We start from the raw sequence: 19,563 nt of genomic DNA on the forward strand, positions 1-19,563 counted from the left end.
CAAGACTTCAGTAAACAGTACGCACGCGTGCTTGTTGAGTGGAAAATGCACATCCCACTATCCCAGCACAAGGGTGAGGAATGGCCAATGGGGATGTTGGGCTTGTCTGGTTCCTTGCCATTTGCGACGATGACAAAATTTTGGCAATGGCAGAAGTTGGGTCATTGCCGAAAAAAATTTGGTAAAAGTTAGTATCTGAGTAAGTCACTAAGCCAAATAAGACGGCAATGATTTTTTTTCTGGCTATAAACCAGACAGACTGACATTATTTTTTAGCTTGGTTGAAAAAGGCTACAAACCATACAAGCCCATTGTGACAAGTCTGCACATCTTCCCCTTGACTAGAAAACAGCCATTCCAATTCATTAGATTCATTAGACTAGATTATTCCATTCAACACCGCAAAAGCATACGAATTTCATTAGATTCATTAGGCTAGATGATTCCATTCGACACCACAAAAGCATCCGAGGCATTAAGAGGATACAAGTGTTTCATCACGACATCACCCATCCATCCATCACAGACTAAATGAACTCCCCCAACTTCCTGGAGCTAACGACGACGATGCTTCATTCATTCAGACGCCGGTGGATCCGAACCCTCCCTCTCCCCTGACGGTGGCGTCGAGGTCCTCCACCTCGGCGACCTCCGGCGTCACGATCACCTCGATGATCATCTGCGCGATCCGGTCGCCGGGCTTCACGGCGAAGTCGGTGTCGGAGTGGTTGAAGAGGATGACCCCTACCGGGCCACGGTAGTCGGCGTCGATCACCCCGGCGCCCACGTCGATCGAGTGCTTCAACGCCAGCCCAGACCTCGGCGCTAAAACCGGACAGGCATTTCGTCAAACACCTGGTGCGCAAGCAAGAAAGGAATGGACGGAAAAGAATAAAGAGAGGAAATGCTCACCGACGCGCGCGTAGGTGCCCTCCGGGATGGCGATGCTGAGGTCCGTCGGCACCATCGCCTTCCCCCTCGCCGGCACGACGACCTCCGCCGCGCTGAGATCAGAAAAAAAAAACCCACAAAAACGGTGTAAACAACCACCAACGGCGATGCCATTTTTGTTTTTCACGGGGAGACCTTGCCGGGCGCGTACCTCGACAGGTCGTAGCCGGCGGCGAGGGCGGAGCCGCGGGACGGCAGGACGGCGTTCTCGGAGAGCTTCTTGACCTTGAGCAAGGGAGCAACCTTGGCGATCTTGTGCGGGGGCTCCTGGACGGCGGAGTCAGCGGCGGCGGCGGCGGCGGCGGCGGAGGCGTTGCCGTTGGTAGCGGTGGCCATGGCGACGGCTGAGAGAGCTCTCGGCGGCAGGCGGTGGCGGCGCGAGAAGGGGACGAACGGTGGAGGAGGTGAGTGGATTTGGGGGAAGCGGGGGAGGCGGCAATGGTGGTTAAATAGAGGGGAGATGAGGCGGGAACAGATGGCGCCAAGTTTTCCCGCCATATTTCTCCTCCCACCAACGCCGCGCCCGAGTTAAATGGAGGAGGGTTTGGTCTCCCACGCGGTCGCTGCTGTTTTAAATGCGTGGATATGGATGCGTGCGCGTGCGGGGCAGTTTTTCGGAAATCTCGCCGGATTTCCTGTGATTTGTTATTGGCAGGATGATTTTCTTTTTCTCATCTGATGATATGCTACTGTTTTTTATGAAGGATAATTTGCCAGAAAAAAATTACGAATCGCTTATTATAATCCCAGATAAAAGGGTCCATATAAGCCCATAGGATGCATAAATGCATTTATCCTGAGTTACTGACCGTTTTACATATGTATAACCTTTATCTGAATATCGAACTTTCCAAATTTAAGGGACTGTTCATTTTGATGTCATTTTCAACCTTACCAAATTTCGGTGAAGTTGCTAAAATGTTAAAATTTTGATAAGGTTTTTTTCCATCAAAGTGAACAGGCTTAAAAAAGAGTGACAGATATCAGGTGCCAAAGGGTTCGACAAAGTACCAGGGCTAACTAGTAGTACTACATTTTAATTTCGTAATCACCATGGCAAACAACTGACCAACCCGATAATCAGAATACACGAAACATAGTGCTGTCAGTTGTCACAACTGTCAACCTGGTAAGCATAATATTACTGCTTCCTCCGTTTCATATTATAAAACTTTATAGCTTTACCCTTATATTATAAAACTTTTTAACATTACCCACATTCATATATATGTTAATAAATTTAGACAAACATATAGTCTAGATTCACTAACATATACTACCTCCGTTTCTTAATAGATGACGTTGTTGACTTTTTCTCACATGTTTGACCATTCGTCTTATTAAAAAAAATTTCCGTAATTATAATTTATTTTGTTATGAGTTGTCTTATCACTCATAGTACTTTAAGTATGATTCATATCTTATACATTTGCATAAAATTTTTAAATAAAACGAGTGATCAAACATATAAGAAAAAGTCAATGGTGCCATCTATTTAAAAACGGTGGGAGTATATAAATGTGGGCAATACTAAAAAGGAGTAGGAAATACACTAAACATGTGCACAAGCAGCACAGTACAATGGACAGCTGATATGCCTGACTTGGAAAGGGACAAATTCATAATCAGTTGTGAAATACAAATGCAAAAGTTGGTAGCTTTCTACTACAAAAAGAAGTTATACAACAAGAAGAGACCGATCCGAATGGATGATGCTTTCTGGTAATATAAACACTACATCAACTTAACACGGTGAGTCAGAGCACACGTCTTGCCAAGACAACAGATTGCATTTTTCCACTGGACATTAGGATATGATACAGCTGATTGCCTGATTCTATGCTACAAGACCAACAAACTGATTTCCATAGCCCATCGAGTTGGTCGTAATTCTTAACACAAGGAACTTACAACAACACAGGAAGAAAACTGTCCTTCAAACTATTTTCCGGTGTCCGCTGAAGGCCCAAATCTGAAAATGTTCAACAAGCAGCAACTCAAACGTTAACATGCTGGAGTTTGCACCAAAATATTTTCTTCTGCTTTCACTTCTAGAACATGGCAAATGCTAAACACAAAACTCAGTAAGTTCCGCTGGGATCTTTATGAGATAAAAAAGCGCCACGTTAATCATGGCAAAGCTACAACTAAAGGGTAACGGTTGTCAAAATCAACAAATGCATGACTTCCTTACACAGCACAACGGCCGGATAAACTAGCAAATATTGCCGACCAAAGTGTTCTTCTGTATCTTAATATTAAGTGTTAATCTATGATATAAGAACATTTTCAGTTAGTAAGGATGTCAAATTAGTACAAAGTGCAGAAGTTAGTTGTTGTTTCTAAAAAGCAACTCACAAGCTATTAATTTTGGAATAAGGACAGCAGGTCTTACAACTGATAATTACATTCCAGCGTGATTATAATTTAACAGTGTTAAGGTAGTACAGTTCATGGCATGCACTTGATTATCAAAAGAAGCTTTCGTACCTTCAAATTCTTGTCCCAACTTCCTGTACACAATGCACTCCCATCAGAAGAAAGACCAAGGCAGCTTATACGCCCCTCATGAGAGTTTTGGAGGTTTCCCAAATTAAGTACCACCTATCAGAAACAAAAGAATTCACAAGTGAACCGATTTTACAAGTTACAACAGTAAAACCAATATATAAAGAGAGAAGAAATATATATATTCAAAGCCTACCCCCTATCAGTTACATTATTGAAACAAGGCGAAAATGACCCTCCAAGCACGAATTCAGCTACTCCCTCTGTTTCACAATGTAAGACTTTCTAGTATTGCCCACATCCATATAGATGCTAATGAATTTAGACATTATTATATATATAGATTCATTAGCATCTATATGAATACAGACAATGCTAGAAAGTCTTACATTGTGAAACGGAGGAAGTAGTTATCTTCAAACCAGAAAAGTTACAACATGCCGACATACAAGCATGTTTACATTGTTGACAGAGTTAAGGTCGTGTAACTCAAATAGCATATCTTCCAACTGACTGTAATATAATAGTATAGTTGTATATAACAGGTATAATACAATATTTGCGATATTTTTTCAAAAAATGGAAAGCATGACTATGTAATATATTAAAGTCCACAGTAATTTGGTCAATATTGTTTTCAGGTTCTGTTTTCACACTATCTAAGCTGTAGTAAAATTCATGAGAAATGGCCAATGATGCAAACCTCAGCGAGAAGTGTGTCCCACACATAACAGTCACCATTGGAGTATCCAGCAAAAAGAAGCCTTCCTGATATCGAAAATGCAATAGATGTAACAGTTGGGAGTTCATTATCATTTCTATCAGGTTCCCGACTGTATACTTGAAGTTGGTGCCCTGTTCTCATGTCAAATAATCTACACGTTCCATCATCTGAACCAGTACCAAACCTCTGGCCATCAGGGAAAAACTTGACACTGTTAATGTCACCCTCATGACCATGATATGTTCTAACTGCCCGGCTTGCAATTCTGATATCCCACAGCCTTACAGTTGCATCACATGAACCCGAAACAAACATATTCGTATTTGATGAGTTTATGGACAAGCTGCAGCAGAAAGTAGATATATTAGAGCACTAAAAAAAACACCTATGCAAACAGAACCATAGCAGCTTATATATTTCAAAACAATAACCAAATTAAATTAAATCACTTTCAGCAGTTCATTTGAAAAAAAGGCATGTTGCTACATTACAAAGATGTTTTCTATGCCACGTGTATAAGCCAATTCATTACTATTTTGTGCCTCAACTAGATTCATGAAATTGTTTCACAAACCTTTTTAAGACCAAATGCTTCATCTGCTACCATGTGACAACATTGCATACTCCCTCTGTATATTTTTATACGGAGGGCATACTATTTATAGCCATATCTTGCAAGCAAACTTGTACCACTTAATTGATGCAGTGAACATAGCTAAGACACATCATTAGGGAACAAGGGCAAAACACAGTGATAACAAACAAGATATATCTATCGCACTAACAGTATTCACATATTACTGAAGACGGAAACCTAGCATTCAGTAGCTTAAGTTGAAGCTGTCATATGTGAGAAGAGGATTTCAATTCAGTGCATGGAGAACAGTTAAATGCTATGCAATAGTAAGCAGGATGTCCAAATGAACCAAGTCAAGAAAGAAAGAAAAATACCTCAAAACATCTGCCGTATGCCCTGATGGGAATTCACCGCCAAATATTGATATCCTTTGGCCAGTAGTAACATCCCACAGGACACATGTTTGATCACCAGAGCTAGTAATTAGGCGGGTTTCCTGATCTGGGACATACTGACAGGATGAAACATAGCCTTTGTGTCCGGTAAGTATTCTTGATACTGGTATATTCCCATCTCTGTCTGCTTGTGAGTTAAGATTGAAGATAGAGCATGCGCTGTCAAGACCACCACAGGCAACAGATTGGCCATTGGGTGCAAATGCACATGTCATCACCCATGGGCAATGTAACTTTATGGCATGTGTTTTTTGACTTGTTAATGCATTCCATACAATTAGCCTTCCATCTTGTGAGGCACTGACTATCCAATTCTTTTCAGGGGTCCAATCCAGAGAATATACCTGCAGTGACTAATGAGTTAATGCTAGGCATAAAACATGAAATCATTTGATAAAAGCATTTATTTTTGCCGACCAATGTACCACAGAGGAATTTGAAGTGTTCAATTGCCACAGCAAAGTAGCAGAACAAAAAAAAAGGCATCTTAGAACAGTTGGACCTTGGAACTTGGAACCAACAGCAGATCATAAATTCCTTGCATTCCAATTTTTGTAGTATTGCAACTTTATAAACATCAGTAGTTTGTGACTTTGTGTTCATTTGGTTGCCAACCTAGGGGTCATATTGCTTATTTGACCTGATTATGCGGACTATCCGTAACCGGTGATCATATGTCAATGTTGCGGCCTTACGAGCACTAACTTATACACCCTAGATCCATTAGAAGGCCAGTTCTTTAATGAATTGATGAAAAGTATCCTGAATTGAGCTGAGTATTAAAGATTATGAAAAATACACTATTTCTAGCAACCACATCTGTCAAGCAGCTATGCTATACACGCCATATAAGATCCTGGGGACTGAAGAATGTGTCAATAGTAATGTAGATCTGCTGGACTAGCAACTGTGGAAGCACGTATTGGCGAATAGGGTTACGCTCATATCTTGTTTCAAGTCATAACCAAGGGATCTGACCAAACACAATAATCATTGAAACAGCTACTGCATTAACATTAATAGAGGCTCCAATTGCATTCTTCCACTTCTGCTTAGTAAATTGACACGATCTCCAATTACATGTTTGACCATTACTTCTAATCGTATGTCCATAAAAAAATATTAAAAATATAATGGTCTGAAAGTATTTTCCAAGACAATTCTAGAATGTCATGACACCTTTTAATATTTTGGGGAACATTCATGACCAAAATTTCCAGGTTTGACTGCACTGGATTCTAAAAGGCATCTATTTTAGAACGGAGGGAGTATTCACACTACAGAGGATCCGAGTCCAATCAGTGATTGTACACTACCTGAAACTGTCTTCGCATGTTCAAGTATGAAGTTTTGTAAATATGCGCTGACAAAGAAGTAACTGGTGCAGCTACGGAATACACTTTGCTAGATGGCATATATGCACTATGTAATGTAATTTAGCGATATTTTGTTGGACTATATGTACGTTTAGTGATGTAATAGTGGTGTCATTAGATTTGTATTCAAGTATATTCATATATTTCACCGTATTGTAGTTTAACATATATATTATGAGGTCTTTTAGGACGCTCCATCTTACATGTAGAGTGGTAAGAGCAAGCAACAAATCCTAACCATTAGTTTGTATATTTGCTTTATCTAGTGATAGATATAATTCCATCTAATAATTAATAAATCACAGCAGAAGAGGAAACCATTAATGCCTGTAATTAATTAATTATTCTTTCTGCATACCAGGAATGTGCAAAACAAATTGCATACTTTACAAAGCAAACAGCTGCTGGTTTTAAAAAACAAGTGACTTTTGAAACCTCAAGATTTAATATGACAAATAAAAGTAATTCGAATTACATTCAACACCAACACAGTAATTCAGTTTTTTTTGGGTGGTGGTGTGGGTGGGGGTTGGGGGGGGGGGAGGCAAAATTATGCATTAAATATTTACTGTATGGGGCTATTACGTTCTTACCCCTGTTTTGGAGTCCAACTGTGGTTTTGCCCCTGTTTTTTAGGGTTTGCGTTTTCATCCCCCCCCCCCTCCCTTCTGAAAACGAAGCAGAGCATTACCCCTAATTTGGATGGTCAGTTTAAATGGAGCACGAAAAGACATTTATACCCTCGTTTGCTATTGCATATTTGTCCCTTTTCTATAACACGTGTTTTACTCTATTTTGACCGGAGAGCATTGCTCTGAATATTTTCTTAAAGCATAAAGAGTTCTTGACAACAGAAATTTTCAGTGGGAGAATCAGACAAAAACAAGCCAAATTGGTATGGGGCCTTTGCCGAACCCTGACAAACCATGGGAACGGAGGAAGGACAGCTGGACAGTCGCATCATATGAACTCAAGAGAGGCAAGAATCGACCATGGATTTCAGTTGGTTTACTCTGCAATCTTCTAGCCCAGAGCCATGGTTATGCAGAGTCTGTAAGCCACAACTTAGGATTAGGATTTGTTGCCAAGGAGCCACCGCCGCCATAAAAAAACAGACTACTGCTTGCATCGATGCGCCGAGGAATCACCGCCGCCTGCTTGCCGGAGCCTCCGTGGACTGCCGTTTGCTTCAACGCGTCAAGGAACTGCTGCCTGCTCGCGTTTCTGCACAGGCTAGCCGGAGCCACCGCCACCACCTGCTCGCATTTCCACACAGGCTCGCCAGAGCCGCTGCCGCTGCCGCGAACTGCTGCTGGCGTCACTGCGCCAAGGAGCCACCACCTGCTTGTGTTTCCGCACAGGCTCACGACCGCTGCCGCATGCTCTAGGTCTAGGATTTGTGGATGGTCTGATGGAAACGGTGGAGGATAACAGGAGACTGAACATGCTCAAGGGTAGAATGGTAGTCTCATTTTTCTAAAATCGTTTTTCCCCCTTTTTTATGTCTCCTTAGCTCATTATTGTGGGACCCACCTAACTTCCATCCATAGTAGGGGTAAACGGTGACTTCATTTTGAAAAAACATGGGTAAATTTGCAAACCCTAAAAAGTGAGGGCAAAATCACAGTGGAGATTGAAAGCTGGAGTACAAACACAATTGTCCCTTACTTTATTGGCAAACAATTTTTATTGCAGGTTCATGATTTTATTTTTCTTTCCTTTTTACGCGATCTATTACCTCCAATGAGGTAATATGAATGCCATCCATTGGACCAAGGTGTAATTAAGAGTACCATAAAAAAAATCAATATACTATAAGAGAAACCAATGGTAACAATCTTTGAGACCATGACAAGTCAAACCATGCCGCATAAAAGTGAACAAAGGGAATACATGCAGCTGTGACTAGAAAGGAGAAATAAACACTGAACTATCCTCCTAGGAGAGACTAATGTTTGTATACCAAATCACTCAACCATGTCCAAGTTTTGCAATAAGCATGTTACCATTCCATGCATAAGGGAGGGAGGCAGCCAGCGATGGTTGTCTGTGACATTGCTTCTGCAAATCAACTAGTGGAATTTTATTCCATAAAATATACAAAAACAGTATTGCCTATATGGGGAATACATTCTAACAAAACCTATTTTTGGCACTTTTTTTAGAATATGACTCTGGTTGATTCAATGGACACAAGTGAAACAACATTTCTAGGGGACGATAGAATTCTAAACAGGTAAATGATGAACTGGTTGTCAAAATTGCAATCTAGTTCAACCTAGTTCTGTCTATGGGTAGTGCTATCTGATTAGGATGTAATGCCATCTATAAAAAAATATTAGCCAACACATGCTTAAATATTGTAAAGTATCATAGCGATTTCACTTTTTAGAAGGAAAAGGACTAACCCCTGCTCTGATTGAAAATGAAATACACAGGTAAAGAATGGAATTCTAAGGATGGAAGCAACCAAAAGTGCATCTACCTACACAGGTTTTTTATTATTACACACAAAATATAGCATTTAACAAAGTTACTCTACTTATCCACCTTCATCTCATTCCTGTGAACCAAAGGTCTTGAGCCTTATCCTTTATAACAAGAGCAACCTCCATAAAAGAAGACTTTCTCCGCTTCCCACAGTAAAGGATAAGCAGACCAAAACATTCTTGGACCAATAAAGGTTTACAAAGTTTGTTCCTCAAGGCAAATGGTGGCTTTATATTTAGAAATAGGAGTACCAAACCTCCTCAAAACCAGAGAGTAGCTACACACCACACAGTTCAACTAATTGTATTACCATTTATATAACATAAGGCAAATAAAGCAACAAAAGCATGCAAAACAGCAAATATGACATAAGTGCTTAATTAACTTTCTTCTTCTTGAATAGCATCTCGAATTCAAGTTCCTCCTACCAACATTCCTAAACACAAGATAATTTAACTCTAATCTACAACAATGCAACTTGACCAGTATTAAAAACATGCTAAAATCCACACAAAATTAGACCAAATAATCAATATTTGCCCAAAAATGATGCATTCAACTTAATGTCAAGTTTCTTAACTAGAGGTACCAACCCAATCACCGAATCTTACTCACTCGAAATTAACTGGGCTTACACTACCACCCCGTCTAGCACCAGTTGCAACTATTTCTAATCGCAAACAAGTGCTAGTACTTCATCCATCTCTTCTTCCACAATTCAACCTCCAAAACCGTACGACCGAACCCCAATTCGCAAAAGCTGTACCGAAATTGAGATACGAGAGGCAGAAAGTCAACTGATCAGCAACCTTTCCGCTGTGGCCTTGAAGCGTGCGGCAGCACACCAGATCCGTCGGGTTGAAGCTCACCGGCGTCCGCCCCTGCGTCCTCGAGTACCTCTCCACTGCACATACACATACACACACCCCAAAACAATCAGCAAAAAAAATAAACCCCGCTAAATTCACCCCGAGCCCTCGAGAGCTCCCACCGCCTGTGGGGGTTGGAGGGGTGGGTGGGGGGGGGGGGGACCTCACCGTCGGTGTCGAGCAGCATCTGCCGCCTCTGACGGAGCCGCTCCCGCAGGGAGTTCACCGACGCCGTGGCCGCCGCGTGCTTCTCCTTGAGCTCCGCCACGGACGCCATGCCGCCGCCGCCCGCACGCCCCCCGCGACCTCGCGCTGGTTGAGGGAGGGGGGATCTACTGGGATCCGGGCATGGAGGCGAGGAACGCAATGGCCTCGGCTGGAGCTTTCCGGAGCTCGCGAGGAGGAGGAGGATACTACCACGGCGGCGGCGGCGAGAAACGGACGCCGAAATGGGGTGGAGGAAGAGAGGGGGGGGGGGGGGGGGGCGAGTTGTTGGGGGACGCGTTGCGTTGGGTTTAGGAGGAGGAAAGAGGAGGAGGTGTCCGACTAGGCTGTTTTTATGTGGATGACATGTGGGGCCACCTGAACGTGGGGCCCGCGGTAGTAGGGTTGGTTTTATGGCAGACTGGGGAGAAGTGGGGGTGAAGGGACCACCGGGGAGTGACCGTTGTGTGAGCGGGCGACTGTCACATGTTTATGCAAGTTTTTTTTTTTGAGAAACTAGTTATTGTTGATTTGTTGTCAGCTAGAAGTATCTGTGGCTTGATTTTCTCTGTTGTTCAACTGAGTGTAGAGAGTTCGGAAGAAGAAGAAGATGCATCGATGCTGATACGAGATTTCTCGAAGGCTAAATCCTATGAAATGACATTGAATTTCAATCGGAATACAATGTGTAAAATAGAGAACTATAAATCAATTTATAGAAAAGATCATTTGACTTATAAACTTTGGGTCTCTAAACTTTAGATGTGTAAATTTGGGACGTATAAACTTTAGGTGCATAAATTTATTAAAATAGAAAAATAATGTGGTGCCAAAAAAAGAAACTACGTGAAGGAGGGGGTGATCGCTAGGAGCGATCGATCCTCCGTTAGCTTTTTCGCGACCTCCTACGCACGGTGAGGATGGATGGAATGATGACAACTGTATTTTAAGTAACTGTAAAACTGTTCAATTCTTTCATATAAAAGAATATTTCTTTAGATTTCATTATATTTCGCTCACAAGTCAATACAGTATGACTCAAAAATGGGAATTACAACACTTCTCTTTGTAACCGTCAATACTTTTCTTTCTAAATCGCCACCAATTTTTTTTTACAATGTGTATGGGATCCTTTTGCAAGGTTGATTCAACAACTCAGCTCTTACAGAAGAATGATGTTGAAAGGTCAATCATGTTGCCACATGGCAAGAAAAACCAACGAAGGAAAATGGCCAAAAGATCTGGCCTACCAACTGCTATCCCACAAACTAATTCCACAACATCGAAAATGACACTACATGTTAGCAACGGGTACCTTTTTTTTTCTTCCGTTTGACGGATAAAAGCACCTTTCAATTTCAGATTACGACCCTGATGTTATATTGTCTTTTGAAATCCACAAATCTCTTTCGTTACAAGTATGCGCAAGGGTTAAAAACTTAAGCCAATGCAATGTTTGGGACACGCAAGAAAATAGAAACCACATTCATCAAAGAACATTATACTACCTCACGAGAAATTACTCCAAAAATCCGATAAAACTGTCATATTCCAGACAAGCATGACAACATGCACGTACAAATAATGCAACATAATCGACTATAAATATAGGCATATACATATAAGCATAGGTAGATTACACACCAAACAACCTGTATCACCATTGACAACGACTCACACGCCTCTACACAGTCATCACAAAGCCAACCTGCCCAAAGCTGCACTAGAAGAGACGCCATATGCACAGTTCGTCACACACACGCACGCACAAAGGCACAAAAGCCACAAAGGCAAACCGAGGAAATGGAAGCATCTGCTACGCCGAGAAGAAGACGGAGACAGGACGATATGCATCCTCACAGTGAGCCAGCCAACCACCGCCACTATAAAACGTTACATTATTGTCCGTGGCTTTATTCGATTCGCGCAGGCGTTTGTAGGGCCGGAAAACTTGTATAGTAGATCATCATATATGGTGGTAGCTGCAGAAGAAAACGAATTATATATGGGCCATGGACTGGAGCTGTGTGGAGGATAAAATGGTTAATAGGTAATTGAGTCCGTGATGGTTGGTGTTCATCATTGGCCTCCGGTGTACACACATGAGCCATAGCCTGCAGAAAAATCATAGAGGAGTTTTTCAGATTAGCACAGTTAATTTTGATTGACCAACAGCATATTATGTGGAAAAGAGACTGTTTACATTGCTGCAAAAATTGATTTTTAGCTAAACAGATGGAATTTATCCACTAATCCAAACTTATAGTAAACAATCATAACGAGCAGCTCTATACCAACAGCAAGAAAGCAGGTAAAGGCACGCAGTAGATAACTTCGGAGTTCAGAGAGCTGTTGCTGAAAGATGAGCAAAGTTAACTTGTGCACTACTACCACTTTCCTACAGAATCCATTCATTCCCTGACATTAACAATGGAAAACACTAGTCCTGCAAATTGCATATGTTTACCTACTAAATGCAAGCTTTTGCAGCAAAAAAGCGAGACATTTCAGTAAGAAAAGGCCTGCCTCAGCAGTGCAGGAAGCCACATTGCAAGTGCCCCAGCAATTCAGCACATGAGCAATGTCGATCGAATGAATGAATAAATGAATGAATGTGAGCAATTTGGAAAAAAAAATCTTGAAATATTGACAAATTTATGCAAAACTTGGAAAAAAAAAAGAGCTTGAATGTGTGCACGTACTGGGGTTGTCAGAGGTGAGCGTGGCGGAGGAGCGGAAGTCGCAGTTCCAGGGGTGGCGGCCGGCGGCCTGGTAGAGCTGGTTCATGGCGTAGGCGGCGTGGGCGCGCACCGTGTTGGGCTCGAAGCACGCGCCACCGGCCTGGATGGCGCCGCAGTCCACGCCCACCTGCGCGCACGCGTAGTCCAGGTCGGCCTGCAGGTCCGCCTCCGTCGCGCCGGCGCTCGCCACGCACCACCCGCCGCCGCCGCCCCTCGGCTGCTGCTGCGATGCCCCGCCGTTGCTCGGGCTCGCCGCGCCGCCGGACGACGACGTCAGGCCGGCGTCGTACGCCATGGTGAGGTCGGTGTGGTACAGCCCGAACGAGCGCTCCGACGTCGGGCCGGGCTTGAGGTCCTCGTCGTAGAGCGCGAACAGGTACGTGTCCACGGGCTTGCCCGGCATCAGCGGCGTGCCGGCGCCGGACCGCAGGTGGGAGACGAGGTTGGAGACGTAGGCCCTGGCGTTGTCCGCCGTGGCGCCGGCCTCCCCGGCGTCGCCCCTGGTCGGCCACCCGGTCTCCGCCACCACGATCTCCACGTCGCCGTACCCGGCGCGCCCCAGCGCCGACTTGACGGCGTCCACCTGCGCGTCGAACATGTTGGTGTACTTGATCTTGGACCCGGCGTCGACGCGGCCGGCATTGGGCTGGAAGAGGCAGAAGGCCAGCGTCTCCGGCCGCGGGTCGGACTGGTAGGCGAAGTAGGGGTAGGGGTTGATCATGAATGGCGCGGTGGTCTTGCTCAGGAAGCCCAGGATCTGGGTCAGCTGCGGCGAGATGTCCGGGTGGAAGGCGCCGGTGGACGGCGGGTCGGACTGCGCGAGCACGGCCATGGTGTTCACGGTGGAGAACTTGATCCCGGCGGCCCCGTCGCCGGCCGCGGCGGCGGCGGCGCGGAGGTTCTGCATGGCGGGGAGGAGCGCGGCGGCGAGGGAGGCGTCCCCGGACTCGAGGACCTCGTTCCCGACGGCCACGACGGAGATGGTCGACGCCGGCACGAACGGGAGCACGTTGGCGGCGAGCCACCGGGACGCGGCGGCGGGGTCGGCGGCGAGCGAGGGGATGTCGCCGTTGGCCACGCCGACCACGAGCGAGATGCCCGTGCCGGCGAGCGCGCGCATCATCCCCGGGTCAACGCCGTACAGCCTGACCTTGGAGATGGTCGTCGACTTGAGCAGCTTCACCGTCTCCTCCGGCGCCGGCAGGTTGTCCGCCACCTCGCCGTAGTTCACCCCGATGTACGACTGCGCCCCTGCACCCAATCCAACCAATCAAAACCAAAAAGCCATGGAAAATAAAAATTCCCCGATCGAGCTTTACAGCTTCTTGATCCGGCAATTTCCTCGGGACACGGGACCGATCAAACCACCCAAAAGCTACTTACTCGACGCGGCGACGAAGCAGCAGAGCGAGACGGCCAGAGCCAAAAGGAGCTTTCTCGACTCGGCCTCCATGGATTCGAGCTCGCGCCGCGCCCAGAGCAGAAAGGAGAAGTGAAAGCAGCAGCAGCAGCAGACGAACAAATAAGATACGGACGCGGCGGCCAAGTGTGGCGTGAAGAGTGAAGACGACGACGACGACGACGACGACCCAAGGAACGAAGCCGACCAAATCATCCAAGAATCATATGCCTACGCGGATGGAGCCTACCCCCTGCGCGACGCGGCTGCTGCTACCCGGTGGCGCCCGCGCGGTTGCGTTGCGTTTGCGTGCGCCCGCCCGCCGGGCAAGCCGCGGATTCGTGGCGGGGGTAAGGTATTATTTGGTGTGCAAATCAAATGGAGTAGTATAGGAGTACAAGTACTCGTGGACGTACGTGTGCTGAGCTGTGGCCACGTGCGGCGGCCGGGGGAGTGTGTGTGTGTGTGTGGGCGCGCCCCGCGGTGGAGGCGGGGATGGCCGTTGGATCGGTGGGGAGGCCGGTGGGCGGTGGACGGCCCGGATGGGGTAGAGATGGAGATAGTAGCCGTTGTTAAGCAAGCGCGGGCCACCGTGCCGGCGATGGTGGCGGTGCGATGGTTGGGTAGCTGCAGGCCTGCGGTTCTGCACGCCCGTGGACTGTGAGTGTGTGATCGGGGTGGCCCCGTTTGGGTATTACGGATCACATTTTCTCCGACCTTTTTACTGCTTTGTTTGAGGGGTGTTTAGATCTACAGTTTTCACGTGTCACATCGGTTTCACGTGTCACATCGGGTATTATATAGGATGTTCAGGCACTAAAAAAAACTAATTACATAATTTGTCAGTAAATCGCGAGACGAGTTTATAAAGCCTAATTAATCTATCATTAGCAAATGGTTACTGTAGCACTACATTGTTAAATCATGGAGCAATTAGGGTTAAAAGATTCGTCTCGTAAATTAGTCGCAATCTGTGCAATTATTTATTTTTGGCCTATATTTAATACTTCATGCAGATGTTAAACGTTTAATGTGAAAGGGTGAAAAATTTTAGGGAGGAATCTAAACAGGGCTTACTGCTTTGTTGGAGTAGGCATATGTTTAGATTCCCATTTTTTTCTTCAAACTTTCAATTTTTCCATCACATCAAACTTTTCTACACACAAATTTCCAACTTTTCCGCCGCATCGTTGGTGTGTTTAGTTCCATGCTAAAATTGAAAGTTTAACTAAAATTGAAAGTTTGAAGAAAAAAATTGAAAGTTTATGTGTGTAGTAAAGTTTTGATGTGATAAAAAAGTTGGAAGTTTGAAAAACTGAATTTTTTACATTTTGGTCCTTTTTGAAAACTTATTTTACAAATAGACCCCTGGGAAAACTTAAACCAAAAATGGTCCTTTTTGGGGCGCCAGAGCGGCTGGCGCCGTACCCCAACATGGCGGCGCCAGCCACACTGGCGCCGAGCCCGTGCCACCGTGGCACTAGGGCTGTCCGGAGGTGCTGACTGGGCAGAACGGGGGCGCCAGCCAAACTGGCGCGGCACCTCATACCACGGCGCCAGCATGGCTGGCGCGCCCCTCCTCTGTGGCCCCCCAACTTTCTCCCCCCCCAAATTTTTTTTGCCAAGTCTGTTCTGCCTCCGGGCAAAGGCTGGCGCCCAGCCCCAGACCGCGGCGCCAGGGTGGCTGGCGCCGCCCTCCTCCTCGCCCGACACCCTTCTGCCTCCGGGCTCGGGCTGGCGCCGCCCTCTTGGACTACGGCGCCAGGGTGTCTGGCGCCGCCCTCGTCCCCCACCGAAACCCTTCTGCCTCCGGGCTACGGCTGGCGCCGCCCTCCCCGACCGCGGCGCCAGGATGATTGGCGCCTCTGCCTCCCTGCAAATTGAAGATATATATTGCACAAATGTACCAATTCACAGTTCGCAATTCAAATCACAATTCACAGTATCATACAGACTAAAACAAGTTCCAATTGCACAAATCACAATGCCAAAAGTCCATCACATATTCGACACATCAAACAATGCCAAAAGTCCATCACATATTCGACACATCAAACAATGCCAAAAGTCCATCACATATTCCACACATGAAACAATGTCAAAACTCCATCACATAGTCCTCACATAGTCCATCACATTTTATATCACATAGTGCACCACACATGTCATACTACCAACAAATAGATTAACTTCATACAAATCACTTCTTCCGTTGGCGCCGAATAGCTTGCGAGCCCGGAGTGTACCTACATTTGAAAATCCAGTGTTTAAAACATTTTAAAAACAAAATGAGGGAAATCAAATAACATTTGAGAATGGTAAGCTCATTTTACCTCTTTTTCGCTGCCCGAGTGGATCGCAAGTTGTATTGCGTGGGTTGCGTCCCCTGAGGCGCGTCGGGAAGCTGCGACATGTCTATCTCCTCAGCGTCTGGTGCGACGTAGTCCTCATCCTCCTCGTCGTCGTCGTCATCGTCGTTGCTAGGTGGAGCCGGCGCCTTCCCCTTTCCCCTCCCTTGCGGAATGCGTGACGATGACGAGCCACCAACTTCTTCACGCTCTTCTATCCTGATGGAGTGTCGAGCGGTACTTGGACGCGCGGATTGAGGTAGTGGTGGTGGTAGTCTCCGCGGTTGGTACACGTCGTCCAATCCAACCGACCTGCAACCTAATCTTGCTGCAAGTTTCCGGCACCTTTGACGAACTTTCTGCATTTTAAAAAAAAGAAGTTTGTTAGGCATAACTCAAGTAATGCAAAGTGCTAAATAAATTTTACCTCTAAAACATTGCGGAGTGTGTTCTCTGTGTCCTCACCACCCCTCGGAGCTTGGAGGGCATGCCCCATTTCATTCACACTCCTGAGGAGCTCTCTCGACTGAAAGCGTGAGAATGTATATGTTAGGGTCTAGGGTGTAAATGGAAATAACTTTAACAAATGCAAGAAAACTTACGACTCTGTCTCTAAGTGGGGCGTGCTCCATTTGATATCCAACTCTAGTCCGGACATCATAGGGATTCCGCCCCTCATCGGAATCGCGGTCATCCTCTATGTCGGCTTCCGTCCAAGTAGGGCGGAGGAACAGTCTATATGTCCTATGTAGCCAACGAAGGTACTCTGAGAAAAAATGATTTTGGTGTATATTCTCGATGTACCTGTCGTTCCTTCCGGCTGTCCTCCATTCATCAATGTATCTGTTATGCTCAAGCCCCCAGTCTTTCACTTTCTTTGTTCTCACCCTGTCATACCTAGACAAGTGGAAGGTGATGAAACAAGAGTGAGCATCGACAAAGGTTAAATGGTACAAAATTGAACATTGACAATGAAAGCAAAACAAAGATAAGAAATATTTACTTGTGTAATTCAACTCCAGTTGAGATGTCCTCAACCGGCCAGTCTTGCTTCTTCCCGAATTGTCGCATGACACGGTGCGGAAGGTGGTACTCAACTGCCCAGAAACAAATCAATGGGCACTGGTACATGAAGTAGTCAGAGTCTCGATTGCACATCGAGTTCAGGGTCAGGCTTGAAGCCTCATTTGTGTGGTATGGTAACCACTCAATCTGCAAAAGTTGAAGAGATGTCGTTGGTTAGTATCTCAATTAAAGAAGTAAATGTCTAACTAGAAGTGATATTGGAAGTACTTACATGTTGAGGCTGTAAGCAGTCCATCTCATTGACATAATGCTTGTATGCCACATCCCGGTGAGCATGTGCAGTGGCTGTCCTCTCAAAAAGGTAGGCCACTGTCTTCTCCATGTCTGGCTCATTGTAGGGCCAAGTAGTGGAGCTTTGCCTCCACTTAGGCCTTCCAACCGGTAGTCTTAACCACATCCACAGCTGAATCAATAGCACACAACCACTCATGTTGGACGATGGTGCCTGGCGACAACAGGCCTCACAGAGCTGTCTATATGTCCACGCCAACACTGCTGAGCCCCAACTGAAACGGCCCAGATCACCAAGGTTGGCGACCAAAGGAATCCATATCGCCGAAGCAATGTCACCCCCAGCATCAGGAAATAGAACCCCTCCCAACAAGTGCAAGATGTATGCACGGGCGTAGCACTCAACACGCCATGGCTCAGCGTCGTCGTCAAGCTGTGAGAAGTTCTGACTCAGCCAAGACAGGGGTATTCCATTTTGCTTCTTCTTGCCCCCTTGCCCCTGCTCAATGTTCAGTGGAATGCCAAACAGCTGCTCCACTTGTGCACGCCATCCAGGATTCTCTGTCCTGCCCGTCACGGCATGCCCCCGTAATGGGAGGGCCAAGATCATAGCCACATCCTGTAGAGTGATGGTCATCTCACCACTGGGGAGGTGGAAGCTGTGTGTCTCAGGCCTCCATCTGTCCACAAGTGCTGTCAACGCAGGAGCGTTGAACACTGGCATTCCTCTGCTCACGACCAAGGCCACCCCGAGCAACCCGGCCGCCCTTAGGTACGGGATGTACCTATCGTCGAACACTGGGGGGGCATGAGCTCTAACTCGGAGTGGTTGAAGTACCTGCAATAGCAATTGTAAATCAATTAGTTAATATAATGTCAAACACACGCTACCGATACTTGTCGATTCATACCCTCCCCGCCTCGATCGCAGCCCCGCGATGACGGGCCTCGTAGTACGCCTCCAAGGCTGGGTAAGTCGGTGGTTGTCCCTCCTCGGCCATCCTACATGACAAAGTAATAAATTCACCGTTAGTTACCAATATGACATACATTAAAAGAAAATGAATGCGATAATCCAAAATAAATAAATAGACATTACATAGACAAGAATAAAACATGCATTGACTTAAGTAGGAAAACAAAATATTTACCTCCGTAACACTTATATTTTTTTTGGACTTCTTCTTTTTTGGACGCTTAGGACACTTAGGTTTCTTGTGACCCTCCTGGTGACACAACGAGCATCTATTTTGCACCGGCGCACCATCAAGTTGAACACATGAAGGTGGTTTCCTTCCAGAACCACCAAGACCCGAGTCCATTTCGTTCTTAAATCGCTTCGATCTCCTCTTCCCTCTTGTTTTAATCTTCAAATTTGGGTCAGCAACAAATTCTTCACCATCATACGGTGGCCACTGTGTGGGGTCGAGGTATGGCTCAAAGCGACTTGCCCATGTGTTCACAACGGCTCTTGAAGAGAAATGATACGGCATTCGGTTGGGAGATTCCTCATCAATTGCATGAATCAGATAAACGTGGATAAGATGTGAGCAAGGCATATGGTACAGCAATGGCCTTTGGCAAGAACATGAGTTCCCCTCACC

The 19,563-nt window shown here is 45.7% G+C and overlaps 3 protein-coding genes across 3 annotated transcripts; all 3 read right to left on the bottom strand.

Moving 5' to 3' along the window:
• Positions 1–294: 294 nt before the first annotated feature.
• On the bottom strand, positions 295–1,464 carry LOC127766610 (deoxyuridine 5'-triphosphate nucleotidohydrolase). Its single transcript, XM_052291706.1, has 3 exons — positions 1,103–1,464; positions 913–1,004; positions 295–825 (listed from the first exon to the last, which is right to left on the bottom strand). Exons 1-3 carry the CDS (start codon positions 1,447–1,449, stop codon positions 581–583), a joined length of 684 nt encoding a protein of 227 aa, XP_052147666.1. The 5' UTR covers positions 1,450–1,464; the 3' UTR covers positions 295–580.
• A 1,082-nt stretch (positions 1,465–2,546) lies between these two features.
• LOC127766609 (guanine nucleotide-binding protein subunit beta) lies at positions 2,547–10,420 on the bottom strand. Its single transcript, XM_052291705.1, has 6 exons — positions 10,119–10,420; positions 9,891–9,985; positions 5,135–5,559; positions 4,163–4,526; positions 3,442–3,555; positions 2,547–2,923 (listed from the first exon to the last, which is right to left on the bottom strand). Exons 1-6 carry the CDS (start codon positions 10,225–10,227, stop codon positions 2,888–2,890), a joined length of 1,143 nt encoding a protein of 380 aa, XP_052147665.1. The 5' UTR covers positions 10,228–10,420; the 3' UTR covers positions 2,547–2,887.
• A 1,239-nt stretch (positions 10,421–11,659) lies between these two features.
• Positions 11,660–14,652, bottom strand: LOC127765271 (glucan endo-1,3-beta-glucosidase 7). The gene is made up of 3 exons (XM_052290136.1): positions 14,279–14,652; positions 12,857–14,146; positions 11,660–12,268 (listed from the first exon to the last, which is right to left on the bottom strand). Exons 1-3 carry the CDS (start codon positions 14,508–14,510, stop codon positions 12,234–12,236), a joined length of 1,557 nt encoding a protein of 518 aa, XP_052146096.1. The 5' UTR covers positions 14,511–14,652; the 3' UTR covers positions 11,660–12,233.
• Between the last annotated feature and the right edge of the window lie 4,911 nt (positions 14,653–19,563).

This window comes from Oryza glaberrima, chromosome 3, assembly GCF_000147395.1.
Source record: "Oryza glaberrima chromosome 3, OglaRS2, whole genome shotgun sequence".
Lineage (NCBI taxonomy): Eukaryota > Viridiplantae > Streptophyta > Magnoliopsida > Poales > Poaceae > Oryza > Oryza glaberrima.

Excerpts from the sequence above, each read along its gene's own strand:
- LOC127766610 (XM_052291706.1), bottom strand. The coding sequence starts at position 1,449 with ATGGCGGGAAAACTTGGCGCCATCTGTTCCCGCCTCATCTCCCCTCTA. Across the intron at positions 1,005-1,102 it reads GCCGGCTACGACCTGTCGAG|CGCGGCGGAGGTCGTCGTGC; the intron begins GTACGCGCCCGG and ends TTCTGATCTCAG. Across the intron at positions 826-912 it reads GGGCACCTACGCGCGCGTCG|CGCCGAGGTCTGGGCTGGCG; the intron begins GTGAGCATTTCC and ends GTCCGGTTTTAG.
- LOC127766609 (XM_052291705.1), bottom strand. The coding sequence starts at position 10,227 with ATGGCGTCCGTGGCGGAGCTCAAGGAGAAGCACGCGGCGGCCACGGCG. Across the intron at positions 5,560-9,890 it reads TTCAAGGCCACAGCGGAAAG|GTATATTCTCTGGATTGGAC; the intron begins GTTGCTGATCAG and ends TAGTCACTGCAG. Across the intron at positions 2,924-3,441 it reads GTTGGGACAAGAATTTGAAG|ATTTGGGCCTTCAGCGGACA; the intron begins GTACGAAAGCTT and ends GAACATTTTCAG.
- LOC127765271 (XM_052290136.1), bottom strand. The coding sequence starts at position 14,510 with ATGATTTGGTCGGCTTCGTTCCTTGGGTCGTCGTCGTCGTCGTCGTCG. Across the intron at positions 14,147-14,278 it reads CTGCTTCGTCGCCGCGTCGA|GGGCGCAGTCGTACATCGGG; the intron begins GTAAGTAGCTTT and ends GATTGGGTGCAG. Across the intron at positions 12,269-12,856 it reads GCTCACCTCTGACAACCCCA|GCTATGGCTCATGTGTGTAC; the intron begins GTACGTGCACAC and ends ATTTTTCTGCAG.